Source organism: Pieris brassicae, chromosome 2, assembly GCF_905147105.1.
Source record: "Pieris brassicae chromosome 2, ilPieBrab1.1, whole genome shotgun sequence".
NCBI classification, from domain to species: Eukaryota; Metazoa; Arthropoda; class Insecta; order Lepidoptera; family Pieridae; genus Pieris; species Pieris brassicae.
In genome coordinates, this window is record NC_059666.1 from 17902260 (window position 1) to 17921761 (window position 19502).

Genomic DNA, 19502 nt, shown 5'->3' on the forward strand with positions numbered 1-19502 from the left:
TAAGATTGTGGAGATTAATACTAATAGACTTCTGCAGTTAAAACTTAATTCAGTCTCAATACACTTTTATTTAAACAACATAGTGAACTTAAAAATAAGCAGTCAAAACGGTTTATCGTTTTAAAATGGCAACATGGAAACTGAGCAAAACGTTTAATGTAAATTAATTTATTCTACTTGAGCTGTAGGAACTTCATAAGTGCATCGTGAATGAGACGAGGACTAGCTTCGCTGTCTGCCGTATACCGGACTCCTCTCAACGCCCCGTCTTCGTTTCTCACTACTCCATATTCTCCGACTATGAAGCCGTCTGAAGTCCTTTCTTCTACGCGGTATTTTCTAAATTGTCTTCCTTCGACAACATAACCTACTTTACAGTTTTCTTGTTTGCAGTTTTCAGGATTGTTGTTAGCTTGTTCACCGTGACTGCGACCATCAGTCTGAACGCTGACTTTTTCGTCAATTTCGTAGTTCTTCTCAGGTTGATGTTCAATTCTTTTGTCTACGATTTTTGGGTAAGGATGAGTAGAGGCTGTAGTACTATAAGTACTTGAGAAACTAGTAGTACTAGTTTGGGGAATCCATGCGTTACGATTAGATGGCATTGCTTTTTGAGATAAATGTAATGACGCTGGCTCGCTGTAAAATTTTGCTGGTTCACTATAAATTTTAGCAGGTTCACTATATACTTTTGCTGGTTCACTGTATATTTTTGCAGGTTCACTATAAATCTTTGCTGGTTCACTGTAAAATTTCGCAGGTTCACTATAAATTTGAGCAGGCTCGCTGTAAACTCTTGAAGGTTCATTGTAAAACTTTTCTCCTGAGAGATTTGTATCGCCACTAGCTGGATTTTGTTTCTTGTAATTCAATAGCTTTGGTGTGTCATGCACTATGTTAAAACTGACAGTTGTTAGCTTTTGATTATTATCTCCTTGTCTGTGAATAAAACTTTTAGATGAATAAGATAGGGGAATAGATCTAGCTAGAGGAATATCTTCAACGACTTTATCATTTTCATTTATTTCACCAATAATCGTTTCCTGTAATAATGGATCTTGTTTTGTGTTATTTGACATTTTATAACTCGTTGGTATTTGATATGCTGGTTCAGATATAAGTAAAGCCCGTGTTTCCTTTTTAGCTTGAAGTTGTTTTATAAATTCAATATTAGCACCAGCAAGATGGGGTGGATAATCTGTTAAAGCTTCGGTTGTCTGAAAAGTAGTAGTCATTAATTCATAATCGGTAGCTGTTCCAAAAGACCCTGTAAAATCTGTAGAGGGTGTTGTGATAGGTGCAATGGTAGTCCGCTCGATGTCGTGAGTTCCAAGACCTGGTTTTCCATCAAATGTTCCTCTCCCAACAGCAACGGAAGACGTTATCCTAACAGATATTATCTGGCCGTCTTCATCTGATTCATTTTCATGCTTTGGTAATAATTGAGCAGAATTTATTTTTTGGTCGTCATTCCTGTAAGTTTGCGGTGGAATTTGATCTTGATCGGTCTGTACTGGTTGTGTCCTTACCAATATAAACGGTGAAATCTGTAAAAGACAACAGAATATTTAGAATATACTTACCTATTACAATTAGTCTTAAAATGTATTAAAATTGATATGTTTTTCAGTATTTATTAGGTTCGATTTAGAAATTTTGTGTGAAAATTATGTATTTTTCAATTTTATGACTCTTTTTGTTGTAAAAATAAAACACATATCTCGAATCCGTCTTTAATTTTAAAATCAACTTAAATAATTGTAAAACTGTTATAATTAATCTTCTTTGAAATTTGTGATACTCGCGTAATTAAATGACAACCTATGTTCGACATTAAAAGTATTTTTTGCCACCCGGATGCATACTATGTAGAATAAAATGTTTTAAATGCCACTTCGATCTATAAAAACGTGGAAGAGGTAGTCGAGCGTCAATAACTCAGGATTCCTTTTTTCTGGGCTTGTGTGTGTTCTATATTTCATTCCATTAATATTGATCACTGTCATTGAATACGAAATAAAGCATTATAATAAATTTGTATTAATACGATAAATGTTAAGTCTTTATTGTCCCATAAGTATATGTAAGAATGTCAAGTCGAAATTACGACAATATAACAATTTGTTTCGCGATTTATGTATACATAAATTTCTTTTACATTGTAAATACTATTAAAACAGAAAGTAAGGATGAAATAAGATATTTTTATGTTTGTAGTGGCATATACATTATTGACGTGAAGAATAAGTTAAGTTTTTGTGGGTATGTAGTTCAAGTACTTAAACGAGGGCGGAAATCATTAATTGAATGGCCTAGCAACGACGAGTGGCTGTCAGTGACCGCACAATGGCCTTGTATTCAGGTGTTGATATCTAGACTACAGAAGTGAACCTGTATCACGTTTTTAAAAAAAAAGACTAGGTAACCAGCCAGGTCATAAGATTATTTTAATTCAAGATTCAGATTTTTAAATTATGCAAAATATATTAGAATGGATTTTAAGGTTGCGAAAATAGTTACATTTTATAAACTTAAGAAACTTTAATTCCCATTTATACTGGTTTATTAGTATAACAAATGAGAGTTAATATTTCTTTTTAATTCTGACGACGTCAAATGTTTCATTTTAAATATAATCGATTTTGTGGAGCTCTAAAGAGACGAGAAATATATTATATTACTTAAATCCTGTACTGGTGATTGTCCGAACAGACGCCAGTGATAAAAATGGGGACAAGTTGGTATCAAGTTTCGTTATCCTTAATAATTTAAAACTTTAATTTAATTTAAAAGTAAATATCATAGTATCCATAGGAAATAGTACACTGATTTAACTTCTTATTAGGTAAACATTTAATTGAAGGACTAAAATCATTTTTATGCAAATTGTGTTTGCGCTGTGAGGCAAATAAATCGAACAATACTTTTATAAATTTTTCACATGGACATTAATCTATTTTATTACAATTTTGTTATCGTGATCGCTTATAGATGAAGCAATAAGACTCGCTCACATATATAATATAGTTAGTACTAAGCAACCAACAAATTTATGTGTTATAAACTATTCATTATAATAAACAAAATTCGACAATAGGATTTATTTACGCATAAGACTTGTAACGTATGGACGATATATTAGTGCCAATATCAAGAGTGAATATTTCATACGCGCGCCGTGACAATGAACCTATTTGTTTAAGTGACTTACTATTTACACTTACAAATCTACAGCGAAACTAGAGCTAGAAGTCTGAAGACTATAACCGTGATGATTGAATGGAAGAAAATCATGGTAGAAAAAAAAATTATATACATCACTTCTATTTATCTACCCTATACGAGTTTCGGGCAATTTAACTGGAAATGCACCAAGTTTTATTAGGAATGATTTATTTCAATTAATATAATTACAGTTAGCTTAGATATGATTGTACAATGTACACGCACACTAGTCGGCCTTCGGAAACCTTTTATCTATTTAAACGCCTTTATAATTGAAATTAAAGGAAGTAACAATTGATAATATGTTACTAAATTTTTAGCTTCTTAGAGTATCTATTCTAATGAAAAAAAATTGTAATAATAGTTTATTTAAAAACTCGTGTTGTATATAGCCTTGCTAGAAGATTTGCTGAATTTAGTACATTTCGACACCACGTAATTATGTTTTGTTAGAAGTATGTGTTCGGTATATGTATACCCTCTCTACCCTGAGTTTTCTAGTTAATACAAATAAGTGTATTTGAAGGGTATTTACTTATTTAATGCATATATATTTGAACTAGAAAGCATAAGTCCTCATGGTTATTCAATTTGTACCATAGAGCATTTGTTTGTATTATACTAATAAAATCTGATAAGTTTGAAGCATATAAAAATATAAAGTTATGATAAATGAATTTATTCAAGTTTTTTCATAACGTAAAAACTAAAATAACGAGTAACCAATATTTATATTGTTAAATTATTGTCACATATTATCATTTTATAAACGGTTATTTAAAATAATTAAAGATATTTACGTTTGCTCGTGAATTTTATCATGCACAAGTTCAAATTTATGATTTTGTAAATCATTGTGTATTTTGAACATAAAAATGCGTTTCCATTGTCTTTATTACCTTTAGAAGGTTCTTATTGAGTGCATGACAAGGCAAGAAAACCAGTTCAGATTTACCAGATCGTAAGGAATTTAATACAAATAAATTGCTATATGATATCAAATAAGATTAACTACATATATCTAAATATTCAGATGTCTGATCGTACGTTATTTCAATTGATGCCATACCTAACAATTACTAATATGTATAATATACGAAATCTTTGATATATTACTTCGTTTTGTAAGCAAAAATAACTATCCACCATAGGTAAGACTCGTTGTATCGAATTGACATTCGGCATAATTTGAGGTCATGCTTTAATAACAGGTACGTGTTAAATAGGTATTTTGAGGAAGTAATACCTAGACTTGTTTCGTCCTAAACTGGATTGAAATTTGTAAGTACAGATCAAGTTTATTAAAGATCACAGTGACATTTATTACTGTATCATGTTTTTACTTATGATATTACTTATATTTTTTTGTCAATGTCTGGATTCTGCATTCCATAATTGTTTTATAATTACTTTAATTCATATACAATATCTGAAACTATAATTTTAAATACTTAATATAATTTTGTTGATTACTCAATACTGTAATTTTGAAATAAACTCAACCGAGGATTTTATTGCATTTGCATAAAACATGAACACGGCATAACTTTAAATTTAACTAACTTTCTTATTGTGTTGTAGGTCCCAAGTACTTTTATATTCACATTATTATAGAGTATTTTCCACTAAAAACTACAAAAAAAAACATAGTGTAAATTAATTTCTGGAATTTGTTTCTGTACTGTATATATTTACTGCCATTAACATATTTACATAGTCACGACTCACGATGTAAAGCTGAAGACAGAACTTTTATTACAGGGATGTACGTGCAAACAACTAATATTATTACGCTTACATTAGAGTTACCTTTAAGTTTTCAGCTCAATTCTAAACACATATACTCATGGTTGTATATAATATACGGTAAAAATAATACTATCAATCATACTGATACATATAGTTGATCAGAAAATCTTTGCGACTATTTATATATGAAACATAATATTCCAGCGGTGGACTGATTTTTTAACCAAAAATGGTTCAAATCCAAGATAAAGGGAAAACCTTCCGTTGTTCCATGGAAAAGTAAATTTCCGTAGCAATATTAACCTGTTCTATAATAACGATTATCGCCAGTAAATTAAAATCATAACATTATTTTCTTGGAATTGATCCAAAGGTGTCTCCATTTTCGTCCCATGAATTAATCATGAATAAACCACGGGAGAAACACATATATAGAAAGCTATATGAAATATTATTTTCGACTATTTTCTATCTGTTCCGTTATTGAAGGTTAAATGAATAAAGTGAGTGATGTGGGCTGTTGGCGTTTATATGTCTACGTATTTACCTTGCTTTGAAATATAACCTTTATAAAATTTCTTACGCCAAAGAGATTCTATATAGATAAACTATCATACTCGTATGTTGTATTAGTCATATTATGATACAAATATGTTACATATATATATATATAATGATACAAACATTTTACATATGTAGATAATAAATACCTACCATAAATAATATGCATACAAGTTTGATCCTCATCTCGTGACGGGACGATAAGCCCCACTGTGGTTATAGATGGTTTTACTGAATAGATAACGACATATCCACTTGGAAAGGAATAATTGCAAAAAACATTTCGAAAGTTATCCTTTATGTCACTTTTATGTCATTATTCACTTGAGAAGGCACTTTTAGCACAGTGTAAAACTAAGCGAGGTCTCTTATTTTGTATTCGATCAACGAATCTGTAAGAGCGACCACTTCTAGTACACGTGTGCCCAGCGCGCGCGCCGCGTTTAACTACTCTGTTCAACAGCAACGATTACTTATGACCTTACAATTAAGAATTTAATTTATGTAATGCACTTTCTTAAGAACTGATGACGTATTAGGTTGAATGCGTGACGGGAAACAGGAGATGACATGATTAAACGAGCACGCGTTAGGCTGCTGCGTTGATGTCGTTTACTGCAAGCTACGAACTGCGTAGCAAATCATTCATTGTCTACATTTTTTAAAATTCCAAACAGTAATATTGCATACCGTATGTATTGATTACGTAGTATTAGTGATAGATATTTGTAAAAAAGCATATTAATCATGAGCCATTTTGTAATTTTAATTTCATTTTAAAAATACAAATTTAATAATTTAAAAGATATTTAAATACATTTTACCAAATTATAAAAATCCTTTGCTAAAAAAACTTTACTATTCTTTGTAAAGCCTCCTGCGCAAAATACTTGACATTATTATTATTATTACATTCCAATGTAGGGGTCGTAACCATGAGGAATTGCAGGATACTGTGAATATGGCGGATCTTGCAACTGAAATAAAGAAAAAAAATCGAACAAATTTAAATTTCTTTGTGTCGTATTGCTTTGGTATTTAAAGGAATTTTAAAGGTCATTCAATGTATACACATCGGCTTTCACTTAAACGTTGATCCATATTAAGGTTAAAATCTAACCTAGACCTTCATTCAATAATTCATATTTTTAATTATACGCTTGTACATGAGTTAATCAACAAAATGACACTTATATTCGTTAATAATCACATTAATAGGTATATTACATATACTATCTCGCGGCACATGATAATAAAAATTACCTGATATTTTATTTGTTTGTCCTTTTTAAACGCTTCAAACTTCTCTTTCTTTTCCAGCACCTTATTCACCAACAGTTCCTTCAGTTTAAGTTTGGTGGTAAGCAAATTTGCCACTAAGGCTTTGTTGAATGCCTTTAATTCTTTGACTTTTGCTTTCAAAGCCCACAGGCCGTCTTTAACCAACTCTAGATTTTCAGTGTGTAAGTCTTCATCATCGCAATCATCATGGTATGAGGGTGTATCATATGCAGTTCTATATAATTGCTCTTCATTTTCATTCAATCCAACGTAACGTGACTTCGACATATCTAAACCATAAAATGTATTATAAACTTGATTATCGTTATTACATAGTTTCATTTATAACATAACTTACAGAACTTTAAAAAGGTTGGGTTCCAAGAAGCAATCCTATGCTAAGGTGTTGATTTTATATTCAGTATTGAATGGTTTTCAAAATACATAATTTCTTTAATAGTCTTTGAAATTATGATTACTGTTATATTTCTCTCGCTATATTATCTTTCAACATTGAGAAGTAGCAAACTGAACGTTAAATTAATTATGGATCATATGGTATGATTCTTGTCACTGCAAATATATACATATTTGAAATGCTTAGCTCCTTTTAAGGTAAATATAATTGTACTCCACTTTGTTAAACACATGTTAGACTTAAAGGTTAGGTAAATCAGACAATATGGCGACAGCGATAACGAAGATTTTTTTTATTAAATCTTTATTGGTCGAGGACAAACTGCAATGAACATTATTTTACACAGTCAACTTTTGTAGATTATACCAAAAATAAAGATGGATATTTAACTCACCGGAATTAAGGATTAAAATCAGAATAGTTGTATACAAGAACATTGCTGAGATCGAACTGAGGCAATCGGATATAACACAATTTGCAATTTTGATCAGAACACCACTACCCTCAAAATTTCATTAATAAATGCTACCCACACAAATTGTTTCTACAAATAACTATTGTTGATGGCTGTTTTGATTGGAAATTATTATATGTTATTTTAACAGTATCATAAATGTTAGTTTATTGTAGATATGGGTTGATTTTCTAATATATAAACTAGTTATAATTAATTAAGAATATTGAACACACATTTACATATAAATTTCTACATAATCTGACCTCTTTTTAGATTTTTTCGTAGAAAGTATATAGTCAGGATAATACTTCGTTGTCAAATGGTGACATAAAAGTCTATATAATACTCTTGGAATGAAATATCTTTTAGGTATATTGAATACAATAGGCTTGATAGGTACTAATGAAAATGACTCATTTACTATTTGTGAAGTTATAGTTCTTTTGGCGCGTAATAAAAGAAGTTAGCTATAGTCAGCGTTTTAGTTTTTTCTACAAACGAAGAATACAATTTTTGAAAAGATTTTTGTCTTGTTACGACAAAGAAGTATAACTTCTAACGCATGTACACAGATGCACAACCACGTTCTTTTAAAAATATAATAAACTAATATAACATAATAAAAATATAACAATAAAAATAAAAATACTTACTACCTACTTTACCTTATTTCAGTGGGGCTTTAGACTTACACTAAACTACCAAACGTGTAAAATTACTACATAAAAGTGTCGATACTTGGCGAAACGTAATTTATTCTATCATTAATTTAGATGTGTACTTATAATTACTAAATAAATCATTCTATCAAAAAATAGCTGACAACAATAGGAACTCAAAGAAATTTGCATTATTAACATTTGATTAATTGTTAACATTTTTTAATTTCAATTAAATATAAAGCAAAAAATAACAATTTATAGTACAAATACATAAATTCAGCGTAACAGATTATTATAAACAGATTCTAAGATTGATTTTTAATTAAAATAAAAAATAGAATTATTAAAAATACAATGGGAGCGAGAACTCCATAAATTATAAAACTGTGTATATTATAAACGTGCGTTATAAAAATCATAATCACTATTTATTATGAATTACAAATTACAAATTTAAAACTAGTTGTTTTTCTATTTGATGCTACTTAACAAATTTTTACCACAACACAATTTAATCTTAGTTATGTCATCTTATAAATAATGAATGTGTTAAGATTTTTAAATTAACTAGATAAAATTACGATAGATAAATTGGCAAAAAAACATTCATTCGTCTAACAGGTACTAAATATCTTTACAAAACTTTTCTAATGATATTTTTTATAGGCCAAGATAAATTTGATACAAAAACTGTCTATTTAAAATTGAAACATAATTTTACCTTTTGAAATGATACAATAGAATGTAATGCGATTTTATTTTAATAAATATACATTTTGCTAAGATTACTTTGTGTTGTCATGTCATATTTGGTGACATTTCCTTCCGCGTTTTAATTACATCCTTGATAAATCCAACTTCGTACTTGATTAAAATATTATTAGTATTAGATACGTAACTATTTAAATAAATTAATTTGTTATTTTAGAGTGCTGTAATATTTTGCATATTTATTTTCAAACCTTAAAACAAAAAAATGGAAGTTCAAGTATTCTATTATTTTAAGGATTAAATTAAAAGGCAACATAAAAATAGAACCAAATGGGCATTTTTAGGCAGTCGTAGATTACCTGAGCCTTAATCTTATCTTCCACCAACTAAACTTAAACGACCTTCATTCTCGATGACTGACTAAAATATATTTTAGATGTTTTAAAAATTTAATAAACATATTACCAAAATAAAGAATGACATCTATTGTTTAATTTTCACCAATAAACAATGTTAAAAACATTAAAACACGATATTTCTAAAGAACCTTAATAATCGATGATTGATTATATCGATATTATCTATGTTAGTTCAAAGTGAAATTGGAGACGTTTCCTAACAATTAACAATAATATATAATTATTAATTTTATCAATAAGTAACAGATTAGCGTCTCATGTTTTTTGGTTATAAATGATGTATTTTTTGTGCGCCTCAGCACCTTCAAGATTAGAAGCGGGCGCGGCGTCGCGACTGTCACAAAGGGGCTCGACTCTTGTATAGTTCATCCTCGAGGTCGAACGCGGGATCTGCGTAACCGGAGTCGTCATAGCGGAGTGACCTAAACAACAGTAGCTTTATCTAAAATTCGATAAAGTATTAAACTCTAATGTCTAAACACGTATGACAACTCTTACAGAACGTATATGGTATTATAAAATATATAATACTCTTATTAGTACTATAAAAACTCATCAATGCACAGATTTGCATAACGGTTTAAAAAAAAATTAAAGGCATAAAAAAAGATAATTTGAAATACTGCTGACATTAACGTTATAAACTACGACGACAGCTTTATATAGTTCTGGAATCTTCCGCGGATTATACATATTACGCACGCCAGACATTAGATAAAGAAGTGTAAGATATATAACGCGTTTCAATCGCGGGAACACGTACTTAATTCGCTTAAAAAAATTATAAGCTATAATTACCTATCCGGTGTCCTCGTCCTACACCTAGAAGGTGGAGGTGACCTTGAGGAAGCCCTCAATAAGGCAGGGTCGTCGTATCGTCGAGACACTGTTGTGAAGTCGTGATGAGCATCTATTAACTTCTGTAGTCGAGATACCATCTCAAAGTCTGACACAGAAGATGGAACGAGTATACCTAGTAGCTTTGCTATAGAGTGCCTGAAATGCAAAGTAATGTCTAAACTTTGTACTTTGTATATCTGCTTTATTACACATGTAATATAGTAATTTAGGTCTAATTAATTAATTAATTAAAGTTAACCACGTCATATATAATGCATTTTCTACTGTATAGTTATATATATAGTAGGTTACAATCTACCTATTCTAAAATACACTAATATTACGGTGAACATAAATAAAACAAAAACATTAAAAAATAAAAGACACTTCCAACTACAAATATTAGTTTTTATGAGTAATTTTCATTATAAAAAATAATTATTCGCATAACAATGCGGATTAGGTACCGATAAAAAATTTATCTATTATTATTATAACTAACATACCTAAAGCTTTGCAATTGTGCCTCCCGCCTCTGACATTCCACAAGTGCCTCCTTGGTCCTAGCTAGGTCATCTCTTAGAATACTTAATTGGTGCTCCGTATTGGTTCTCTCTTGTTCGCAGGTCTCTCCAGTAGCTCGTACTTGGTCTTTCAGAACGCTGACTTTGCGATTATACCGAGCTCTTAATAGTTCAGCTTCATCTAACTTCTTTTGCAGCTCTTCGATCTTTCTGGCTCGTTCAAGCGATGTAATCTGTTAGGTACAATAACAAGTATTGTATTGTAATATTGTGTGTAATCTTTCTTAAATATTGAATTATTACACAATGCAATACCAATCATATGGTAAATAAAATGCTTAAACCTTAATAATAAAAGTCAAAATTACGTTACCTCAGAATTTTCAATAATATAATATTATACTTAAAGGCTATCGAGTAGGGTTTAGCAAATTTATGGTAGAGAATCAGATAAATTATCGCGCAGGTAAACGGTTCGCTACAATAAGATTTACACAAAGTAATTACTTTAACCTTCTAGAAAATATTCCAGTAAATCCACTTCGAGTAGTTTATATGCTGTTATTAAGTAAGTGTCTATAACGCAAATCGATCAGAGTTAAGCGAGACTAGCCGATATATTGATGTTGATGGGTTAACGATGTGTTGTTAACATCCGGGTTCTATATTTAAAATATCGATCAGAATACGAGAATAATAGTAGATTTCTTTAAAAATGCGGTCCAAAAATGCACTTTTTATAGAAGTAACTGGAGTTACGACCAGCATATTGACTACAATCTTGTGACAAATCATACAAAAGGGTTACACACTTATAAAGAAATCTAAGATCAAGATAAATGTATTGTAACGCTATTGATTTTTGTTATTTTGACCATAAATCTCAAAGGATTCATAAAATTCATAGGAAATTTAGATTAAAAATTGGTAATCATAATAGAAACTTACCGGTCTCTTACTTATATATATTTGACCAATGTTAGTCTAGATATTAACCATAACCTTAACCTTGAGGTCATAGGAATATGCACCAATTATTTTATACAATAATGTAATAATAATATGCTTGTACGGTGGAGAATGTAAAGAATAAAGCAATTGTTAGACCCGAATCAATAATATATACGAAAAGCTGATCATCTACTCATCTGTAAAAAAAATCAGAGGCCATAAAGGTTTGTTACTGTATTTATATATACAAATAATTGATAGGTGCAAGCTATTGCGGCTACATATTCGCGGAATCGTGACTGATTATAGCATAAATACTTCCTTCACTAGTTTTTTTGTCTTTTTTATCTTCTATAAATTACGTAAACCAAATGTACTTTTACCTTATATATACGTTGATCTGTTTAACCACCTAGTTACCATACTTCCGCATTATCGATAAATATGTATGCTGATTACTTTAATTACAGTTTTTATAGAATACAATGTAAGTTATACACTTGTCAACTTAAAAAAAATCACTGATGTAAGATTGCTTTGACAAACCTGTTTTATATTAATTTTTGGGCATTTAATCTTGGGCTGGTGAAGTATTTAGTAGTACTCAATCAATCTGTCAAGAACCATACCATCGAACCCGTTAAGTAAAAACTTGCTCCAAGCAAGGAGCTTAGGTACTCAAGGAAGCATCCATTTTTTCATACAGAGTTCACGCAATTTTATATACAAAACAGAAAAGAACAACGTTATGTCAAGTAGTAGTAGGTACTAACCTTGAAACATTATTAATGAATAGGCATAGGTTTGCTCCATGCCCTATAGAAGTGATTCGGGGCACATTGCTAATGGTGTATACATCTCTTATATTATATTAATTGATATATACAGTGTAAACTCCATGTAACGATCCTCGATTTTGGATTCAGTGAAAAACACTGAGGATCAAGAACAAGGAGATGAAGAAGATGAGACGAAAGATAATAACGATAACTCTCTACAACGCAATAAGATCCAGTCCCTTCAGTATCGTTATATAGAGTTTACACTGTATATATATTTTGTAGTACCTTGTATTCTGCAGCATCAGCCAGTTGTGCATTAAGATCGCGAAGTTGGGAACGAGCATCACTCAGTTGGACATTTAGCTTGTCACACTGGCGAGCTAGTTTCTTGCTTCGGCCCATTGCTTCATCCCTTTCAGCTTGAAGCACAGCTCGAACTCGAGAAGTCTCGTCCTAACAATGTATCCCATTATTAATTGTTACTAAACCTTTTATGAATCACTTTTTATCACACAACATAAATTCACAGAAAGAGACAAAAGATTTCTGGAGCGCAATTAAAGTGATTTAGTTTTTGTGAATAAGTGAGATAGTTTTGTACTTGTATTGCGTTATAATTACATAATTCAATCAAAAATCTAAAAATGTATTACGAAAATGTAACATTAAACCTACTTGAACACTTAGCTTCCGACGCAGTAAGTCTAAATGTAGGTCTTTCCTCTGAAGTTGTTCTCTTAAAATACGTATTCGACGTTGCAGTTGATAAACGACTGCGGTCTGAAATATTAAGATTTTTATATTTACAAGAACCTACTTTATACTAAGGTAAGGTTAAGAATAAGCCTTTATAGAGGACCCATTTGAATTGATGAAATAAAAAACGAAACATAACGCTCAGTACTATATTAATATCACAGTTTGTATTCAATAACATAAGAAGCTTAGAATTAAAATAAATTCTTCTCTAGTCTCTCTTTATTCGAAGGAATTTAAAGAAAAATAAGTTCAGTAGTTTACATTATTTGTATTGTTCTTGAGTACGAATATATTTTATATTTAGTTTAAAATAATTTCAACTATGATTTACGGACATATTTTCATAAATTACATGCAATTATTTATATACTAACTAATCTAAAATAATGAATCGATATTGAAATTATGTTACTAGATGACGCTATCTACGAGTTATTTTAATCAAGACCTTAGATACGTGATCATTGAATTACTTTAACTAGAGTTTTTAATGAATTTAATAAATGCGTGCGTAACTTGTGTTTTATTAGAACTATAACATTTACTGATGATTTTGAAGCATCTTTATTTTATGTTCCTAAATACGTGAATCCATTAATGCCATGCCAGTCTTACTTCTTTTAAATAGGGTAAGTCATGAAAAGATCTTTCTCGTCGCAGCCTCGGCAGTGTGCCATAGTATCCATAATATAGCAGCTTTGTACAATACACGTTTACTACGATTTGTGATATTTTTAAGTAATTTCTTAAAATATGATCAAAATAATCAGAATAAAAAAAATAAAATGGACAAGATATTAAAAATTAATATTATAGTATGATAATTACGGCATAGTTAAATTGATAAATATAAAAAATATATTTGCTAAATTTAACAGAGCCAATACTAACTTCTGGTAGGTAGGTAGGTAGGTATTAGGTACCCAGTACTGTAAATAATCTTTGCCTTATAACGAAGGACCTCGTGGCCTATCCTGGATATATTACAAGTTATTTAAAGTCGAGTAATGTGCCATACTTGAATGTGACTGGAATAAAAAAGAATAATGTTTTTCCTTTCACTAAGTTACTGGAACTGACCTTGTCTACAATTTTATCGCTTTCGAGTCTCGCCAGTTGCTCGGCCCTATGTATAATTGACTCAGTGTGGAGTTCTATACCGATGTCTTGTGTTAACTCATCCATATTGAGAGTTCGGCTGAGTCGCTCAAGGAATGCAACGAACTAAAATAATAATAGTATTTTTCGCGGAACTAAACAATTGTTTATCATATTATAAGGTAATGTGTAGATTAAATAATACTAATATTAGGAAAGAATATAAAACACAGAACAAATCAATATACATATTAGGTCGAGAAATTAATTGATGTTATTAAGTTACAAAATCCTCAGAACATTTAAAAAGTTTTTATTTATTTTTATTTGAATTGTCGTAAATACTGGTGATTTTCCTTAATTATTCAAGATTGGCAACATTTCAAAAAGGGATATATCTATTTTAAAATCATAAGGAAAAAAACATGTATACGAGTACTATTATACCAACTTACATTAGCTTTATCTTTTCTCAAATTATCTTTAGTCAGTTCCAAAGCATTAAGTTCTGATTCCAGCTTATGCACTTTGCCTTCAAGCATGTTTCTTTCATCCTCTAAAATTCTCACGCGAGTGGAAGCTTGATCGTGCAAGTGTGCTGTCCTGCCTAGCTGCTGGCTTTCCAGGTTCAATTTGTCTCGGAATGCTTCAAGTTGCTAATAAGATTTTATGAGTAAACATTTATTAATTATCAGATGAATCGTAGAAACCAAAAAAACCTACATATTTTACACACAAATAACTAAACAAAAGAAAACAAATAAACAATATCAATTATTTTGACTATTGGGACATAAACCCTTCTGCAATAGTGCAAAATGTTCATATTTTATTTAAATTAGTTTAATATACACACCACTGATTTATCTTTATTATCGCTAAGTATTTCTCTAATTCGGTCCTTAATAGTACTCTCATGAGCTTCAACGAAGCGAGTTGGCAAGCTTAGCAGGATTGCAATAGATTCCATAGTATTACGAAACTCTGTTTGTAATCTTTGATATTTTTCATCTCGATGTCGTAAGTCCTCTTAAAATAAATAAATATAATAGAATAATTTTAGTTACTATTACGAATAAATGTTTTCTAATATTTTACTATATTTTTTAATAACCTTTTAACTGAATAATAATTGATTCATTTTGATTCACGTTATCCGTTACGACGTTTAAATTTTTCGAACAGTGAGAAATTTTTTCCCGGGCCTCATGGAGTTCTCTCTCTAAAACTCTATTGGATACCGCCAGAGACTCCTTTTCTTGTTTTAATCGGTCAATATCAAGAAGGTGTGAAGAGAGTTGTCTTTGGAGAATGTCTTTATCAGAGTTGGCCCTTTCCAAACTATCACGACAACTGCGTAAATCCTGTTCGATGGTTGATAAGTTCTCCGTAGTATTCATGCATTTGTTTTTTAATCTTGTTATATCTTGGACCAGTTCTGCCGCTTTTATAATTAAACTTTCAGGGGAATGCGTGTGAGTTGTGTCGCAAAACTCCACGTCCAAAGCCACAGACAACCTTCTGATGAGGTCATGAAACTGACACCGAGCATTTTCCTTTTGTTGTTCCTCATTATGACAATCCAACTCGAGAGACCTTAGCTTCTTTTCTAAATCTTTCATCTTTTCCTCACAATATCGGTTATCTCTCTGTAGGGTTTGAACGGTCAAATCGCTTCTACCTTGCGACGTTTGCAAATTACGATTGAACTCTTCCAAATCTTGAATTTTCTTCTTGAGCGATGATATGATAGCATTCTGACGAGCATTTTGCTCGCGAAGATGATCTATTTCTACTTGTTGTTCCAAAATACGCTGGTCTCGTGACAACATTTGATTTTTTAAATCGCTGTTCTAAAAAAAATAAAAATGGTGTTGTTATTTTTTAAATAATTACTGTACAGCATATTGCACATAAAAATACCTCTGAAATTAATTTATTGCGCGTATACTGTAATCCTGCTAAATCACTTCTAAGAGCAGTGACTATATCATTGCCTATCTCTGGATCCATCTGAAAATTAAACCGTTAATAAGTTCTACTTTTAAGCAAAAGTTTAATCTAGTAAGTTTAGGCTGAGCACTAAATACTAAAATATTCTAATCTTTAATTTCATAGTTCTAGAATATACTATACTTATAAAGTAATACTCTGTAACTATACACAAAACTACCTTGTCTAATAAAAGATATTATGAACTTACACAATTCCACGATAAAATATAATATGATTATTGGAGTCAGTTGATGTTGGCGTGCAAAAGACGACTAGGTAACGGGAATCAAAGTATTTTTACTATAGCGTGATAAGAAATGCTATTTCAACCTCGCAAGTCAGCACGATATTTACGAGTTACATATACAATATCCGTTGTTGAGGCAACTTATGTAACAGGATATTTGTCTGAAAGTACTAAAAATCGAAGGGTAGCCTTGTTAAACTCCCAATTGTCCCAAAGTTCGGCGTGCAAGACAGTGCTGCCAGTAATCAGAAAATCTTAAAAGTCTGAAATTACACGCACGACGCTCCTGGATAACTCATGATGGCGTAGTATAGTATTTTTGTAGGAAAATTAATCAAAAGGTTTAACGAAGATAGAAAAAGAGTTTTTTTTTATAATTTACATATATTTTTATGATATTATGGTACTGATCATATAGTTGATATAGTTTATACTATAGTATATAAAATCATAGTATAAACTATATCAACTTCCACGTTCACTAAAAGTTATTGACATGTTTGTTAAGCAAAATACTGTTTGAGGGGTTTCAATAAATTAAGCTTCTACTTTCCCAGTAACAAATCGAAGCTCTTTACTATATAAGTAAAGCGTCGAGTTAAGTTAGTTGGCGGTTTTCGTATGGAGATATTTAAATAAAACTCTTTTTTTGAAGCTGGGAAATAACTGATTTTAATGAGATTATAACTTCAAAAAATTAGCAGTAGAGGGGTTGCGACGCCAACAAAAACAAACTTGGGTTTAACTAAGGGTTAGGGTTTATCATAAATCTAAATGACTCTTATGTTATTGAACGTATGTTCAATGTATGTATGTTAAAATACATTTTTTTAAGTGTGGCAAAAACTAAAGGGCTCTATATTGGCTAAGTGTACGATGGTTGTTTACATTTGGTTTACGCTTGTAATTATTACCTAAAATATTTATATGTAACTTAAGGTAGCTTACATAACTATCGTTTAGATTATTTTTTACCAGTATAAAATGTATCTGTTCTTCCTGAAGAAGTGCCTTAGCTGCCATCGCATGATTACGTCAAGGATCATTACCATAATTAGCAATCATAAACGAAAATAGGTAATAGCCGTGCTTGGTACGAATAAGCGCATGCTCTTTAGGTATTTTAAGGAATCGGGACACCTCTTCCTATTTTTACATTTTTATATAAGATAATTGTAGTATGAATGAATGCATCAAATTAAATGTGTCGTACTCAATACCTATATATAAAATATATATACACTGTTAAATTAAATGTATAATTGTTACAGTAATTTATTAAATAAAATAAAAAGAATAATTATTACACAAACACATTTACGAGTATGACTTTAAAAAGCTAAAATAGTTTATTGGTTCATAATTAAAAAATGGCATAAGTAACACGACATGTGATAGTAGAGCAGCTTTATATTTTATATAGATTTAGAAAAATCTCAGAGAAAATTTCACACTAGACGAATTATTTTGCATCGGGGCTCGTATAGCGACCGCAACACTGACAAACTATCCGCTAGCAATAGCTAAATTATTTTATTTTATTAAGCCATTGCCTATATGTTTTATATATTTACGTTTTACATATTAGCAAAAAGTGGGTACCTCTGTAGTACTATGTTTTAGAAATTCTAAAAAACATTGATAGTTTACCTCCGTACACCTCAGCGCTTCATACACTTTCCAGTCTTCTTGTTCTTCTTTACTTTTTTCTTGTTCCATTATTAAACGATTATTTAATATATAAAGTATACACAACCAATTTTTGTACCGTAGCGTTGCTATGAAAGGAAATTTGTAAACATTAAAATCGATTTTCAGCCTGCGCAGATTTTCGTTACATATAGGTAACGAAAATCTGTGTGTATGTATAAATGTACTTTACTTTTAATATAATATGTGTCTGTACAATATTACAAGTAGGATTACTACTCACTACACTGGACTACGATTATGACTGAATCACGAGTTATAATGCAAAGGTCTGTACCTAAGGCAAAAGGCTATGGTCAAATAAAACAGATTTTACATTTGAAGAAATTCACTACGCTTTATCAAAAGATGTTATGCGATGAACGGGGACAAAACGGTATATTTTTTACTTACTGCTATTACAAAACCTTATATGGTCATATTATTTAAATATTTATTATTATGTTTGGCATTTATTCCTGGTATTTCGATTACATCTTGAATTAAAATTGGTCTGACGAACGAGCATTAAATCACTTACTCTACATAATAGGTTGGGCAAAAGTTTCTTCGTATTTTTTAAGAAAATTCACATATTTTGATATAGTTTATTTACTTTTAACTAGAGTATGTAGGTAACATTTTGTTCGATAACTTTTTGCCACCTTGTAGGTAGGTAAATGATCCCATTGCTATAAGTTTTTGGGCTTCTGGTTTTGGCAGTCCTCTCGTGATGTTAACATGACACTACCTAAAGAATTCTGAAGAGACCAAAACAGGTGGTCTGAAGGTGCAAGGTCAGGACTATACGGCGGATGCATTAACACTTCCTAAACAATCTCTTTTAGTTTTTGCTGAGTGGCTAAAGATGTGTGAGGTCTAGCGTTATCATGATGAAAACCCCTTCACCAACACCCCCTGTTGAATTAACTCAACTTCTTGCTTTAATCTCATCAGTTGTTCGCAGTAGAGTTCAGAATCGATGGTCATGCCTGGTGGTAACAGCTCATAATGAATAAAGCCTTTCAAATCTCACCACACACACAGCATCACCTTGTTGCGAGTAAACCCGGGTTTCGCCATAGTGTGTGAAGCCTGACCGGTGTTTTACCACAATCTTTTTCGCACGTTCTT

General features: G+C 30.8%; 3 protein-coding genes across 3 annotated transcripts; all 3 read right to left on the reverse strand.

Moving 5' to 3' along the window:
* Positions 1-48: 48 nt before the first annotated feature.
* On the reverse strand, positions 49-6245 carry LOC123719021. The gene is made up of 2 exons (XM_045676118.1): positions 5689-6245; positions 49-1547 (listed from the first exon to the last, which is right to left on the reverse strand). The coding sequence occupies exons 1-2, from the start codon at positions 5719-5721 to the stop codon at positions 174-176; spliced, it is 1407 nt and encodes a 468-aa protein (XP_045532074.1). The 5' UTR covers positions 5722-6245; the 3' UTR covers positions 49-173.
* A 115-nt stretch (positions 6246-6360) lies between these two features.
* Positions 6361-7711, reverse strand: LOC123720367. The gene is made up of 3 exons (XM_045676942.1): positions 7629-7711; positions 6799-7106; positions 6361-6512 (listed from the first exon to the last, which is right to left on the reverse strand). Exons 1-3 carry the CDS (start codon positions 7669-7671, stop codon positions 6444-6446), a joined length of 420 nt encoding a protein of 139 aa, XP_045532898.1. The 5' UTR covers positions 7672-7711; the 3' UTR covers positions 6361-6443.
* Positions 7712-9739: 2028 nt separating this feature from the next.
* LOC123720403 (coiled-coil domain-containing protein 170) lies at positions 9740-18398 on the reverse strand. Its single transcript, XM_045676996.1, has 12 exons — positions 18330-18398; positions 16361-16450; positions 15552-16290; positions 15294-15466; positions 14893-15093; positions 14420-14563; positions 13955-14035; positions 13256-13360; positions 12866-13033; positions 10830-11080; positions 10282-10479; positions 9740-9905 (listed from the first exon to the last, which is right to left on the reverse strand). The coding sequence occupies exons 1-12, from the start codon at positions 18396-18398 to the stop codon at positions 9821-9823; spliced, it is 2304 nt and encodes a 767-aa protein (XP_045532952.1). The 3' UTR covers positions 9740-9820.
* Positions 18399-19502: the final 1104 nt, after the last annotated feature.

Coding starts and splice junctions, on each gene's coding strand:
- LOC123719021 (XM_045676118.1), bottom strand. CDS start 5,721: ATGAGGATCAAACTTGTATGCATATTATTTATG. Junction 1,548..5,688: donor TTGTATGCATATTATTTATG/GTAGGTATTTAT, acceptor TGTCTTTTACAG/ATTTCACCGTTTATATTGGT.
- LOC123720403 (XM_045676996.1), bottom strand. CDS start 18,398: ATGGAACAAGAAAAAAGTAAAGAAGAACAAGAAGACTGGAAAGTGTAT. Junction 16,291..16,360: donor GCAATAAATTAATTTCAGAG/GTATTTTTATGT, acceptor TATTTTTTTTAG/AACAGCGATTTAAAAAATCA. Junction 15,094..15,293: donor ATAATAAAGATAAATCAGTG/GTGTGTATATTA, acceptor AAATCTTATTAG/CAACTTGAAGCATTCCGAGA.
- LOC123720367 (XM_045676942.1), bottom strand. CDS start 7,671: ATGTTCTTGTATACAACTATTCTGATTTTAATCCTTAATTCCG. Junction 7,107..7,628: donor GATTTTAATCCTTAATTCCG/GTGAGTTAAATA, acceptor TTTATGGTTTAG/ATATGTCGAAGTCACGTTAC. Junction 6,513..6,798: donor ACAAACAAATAAAATATCAG/GTAATTTTTATT, acceptor TCTTTATTTCAG/TTGCAAGATCCGCCATATTC.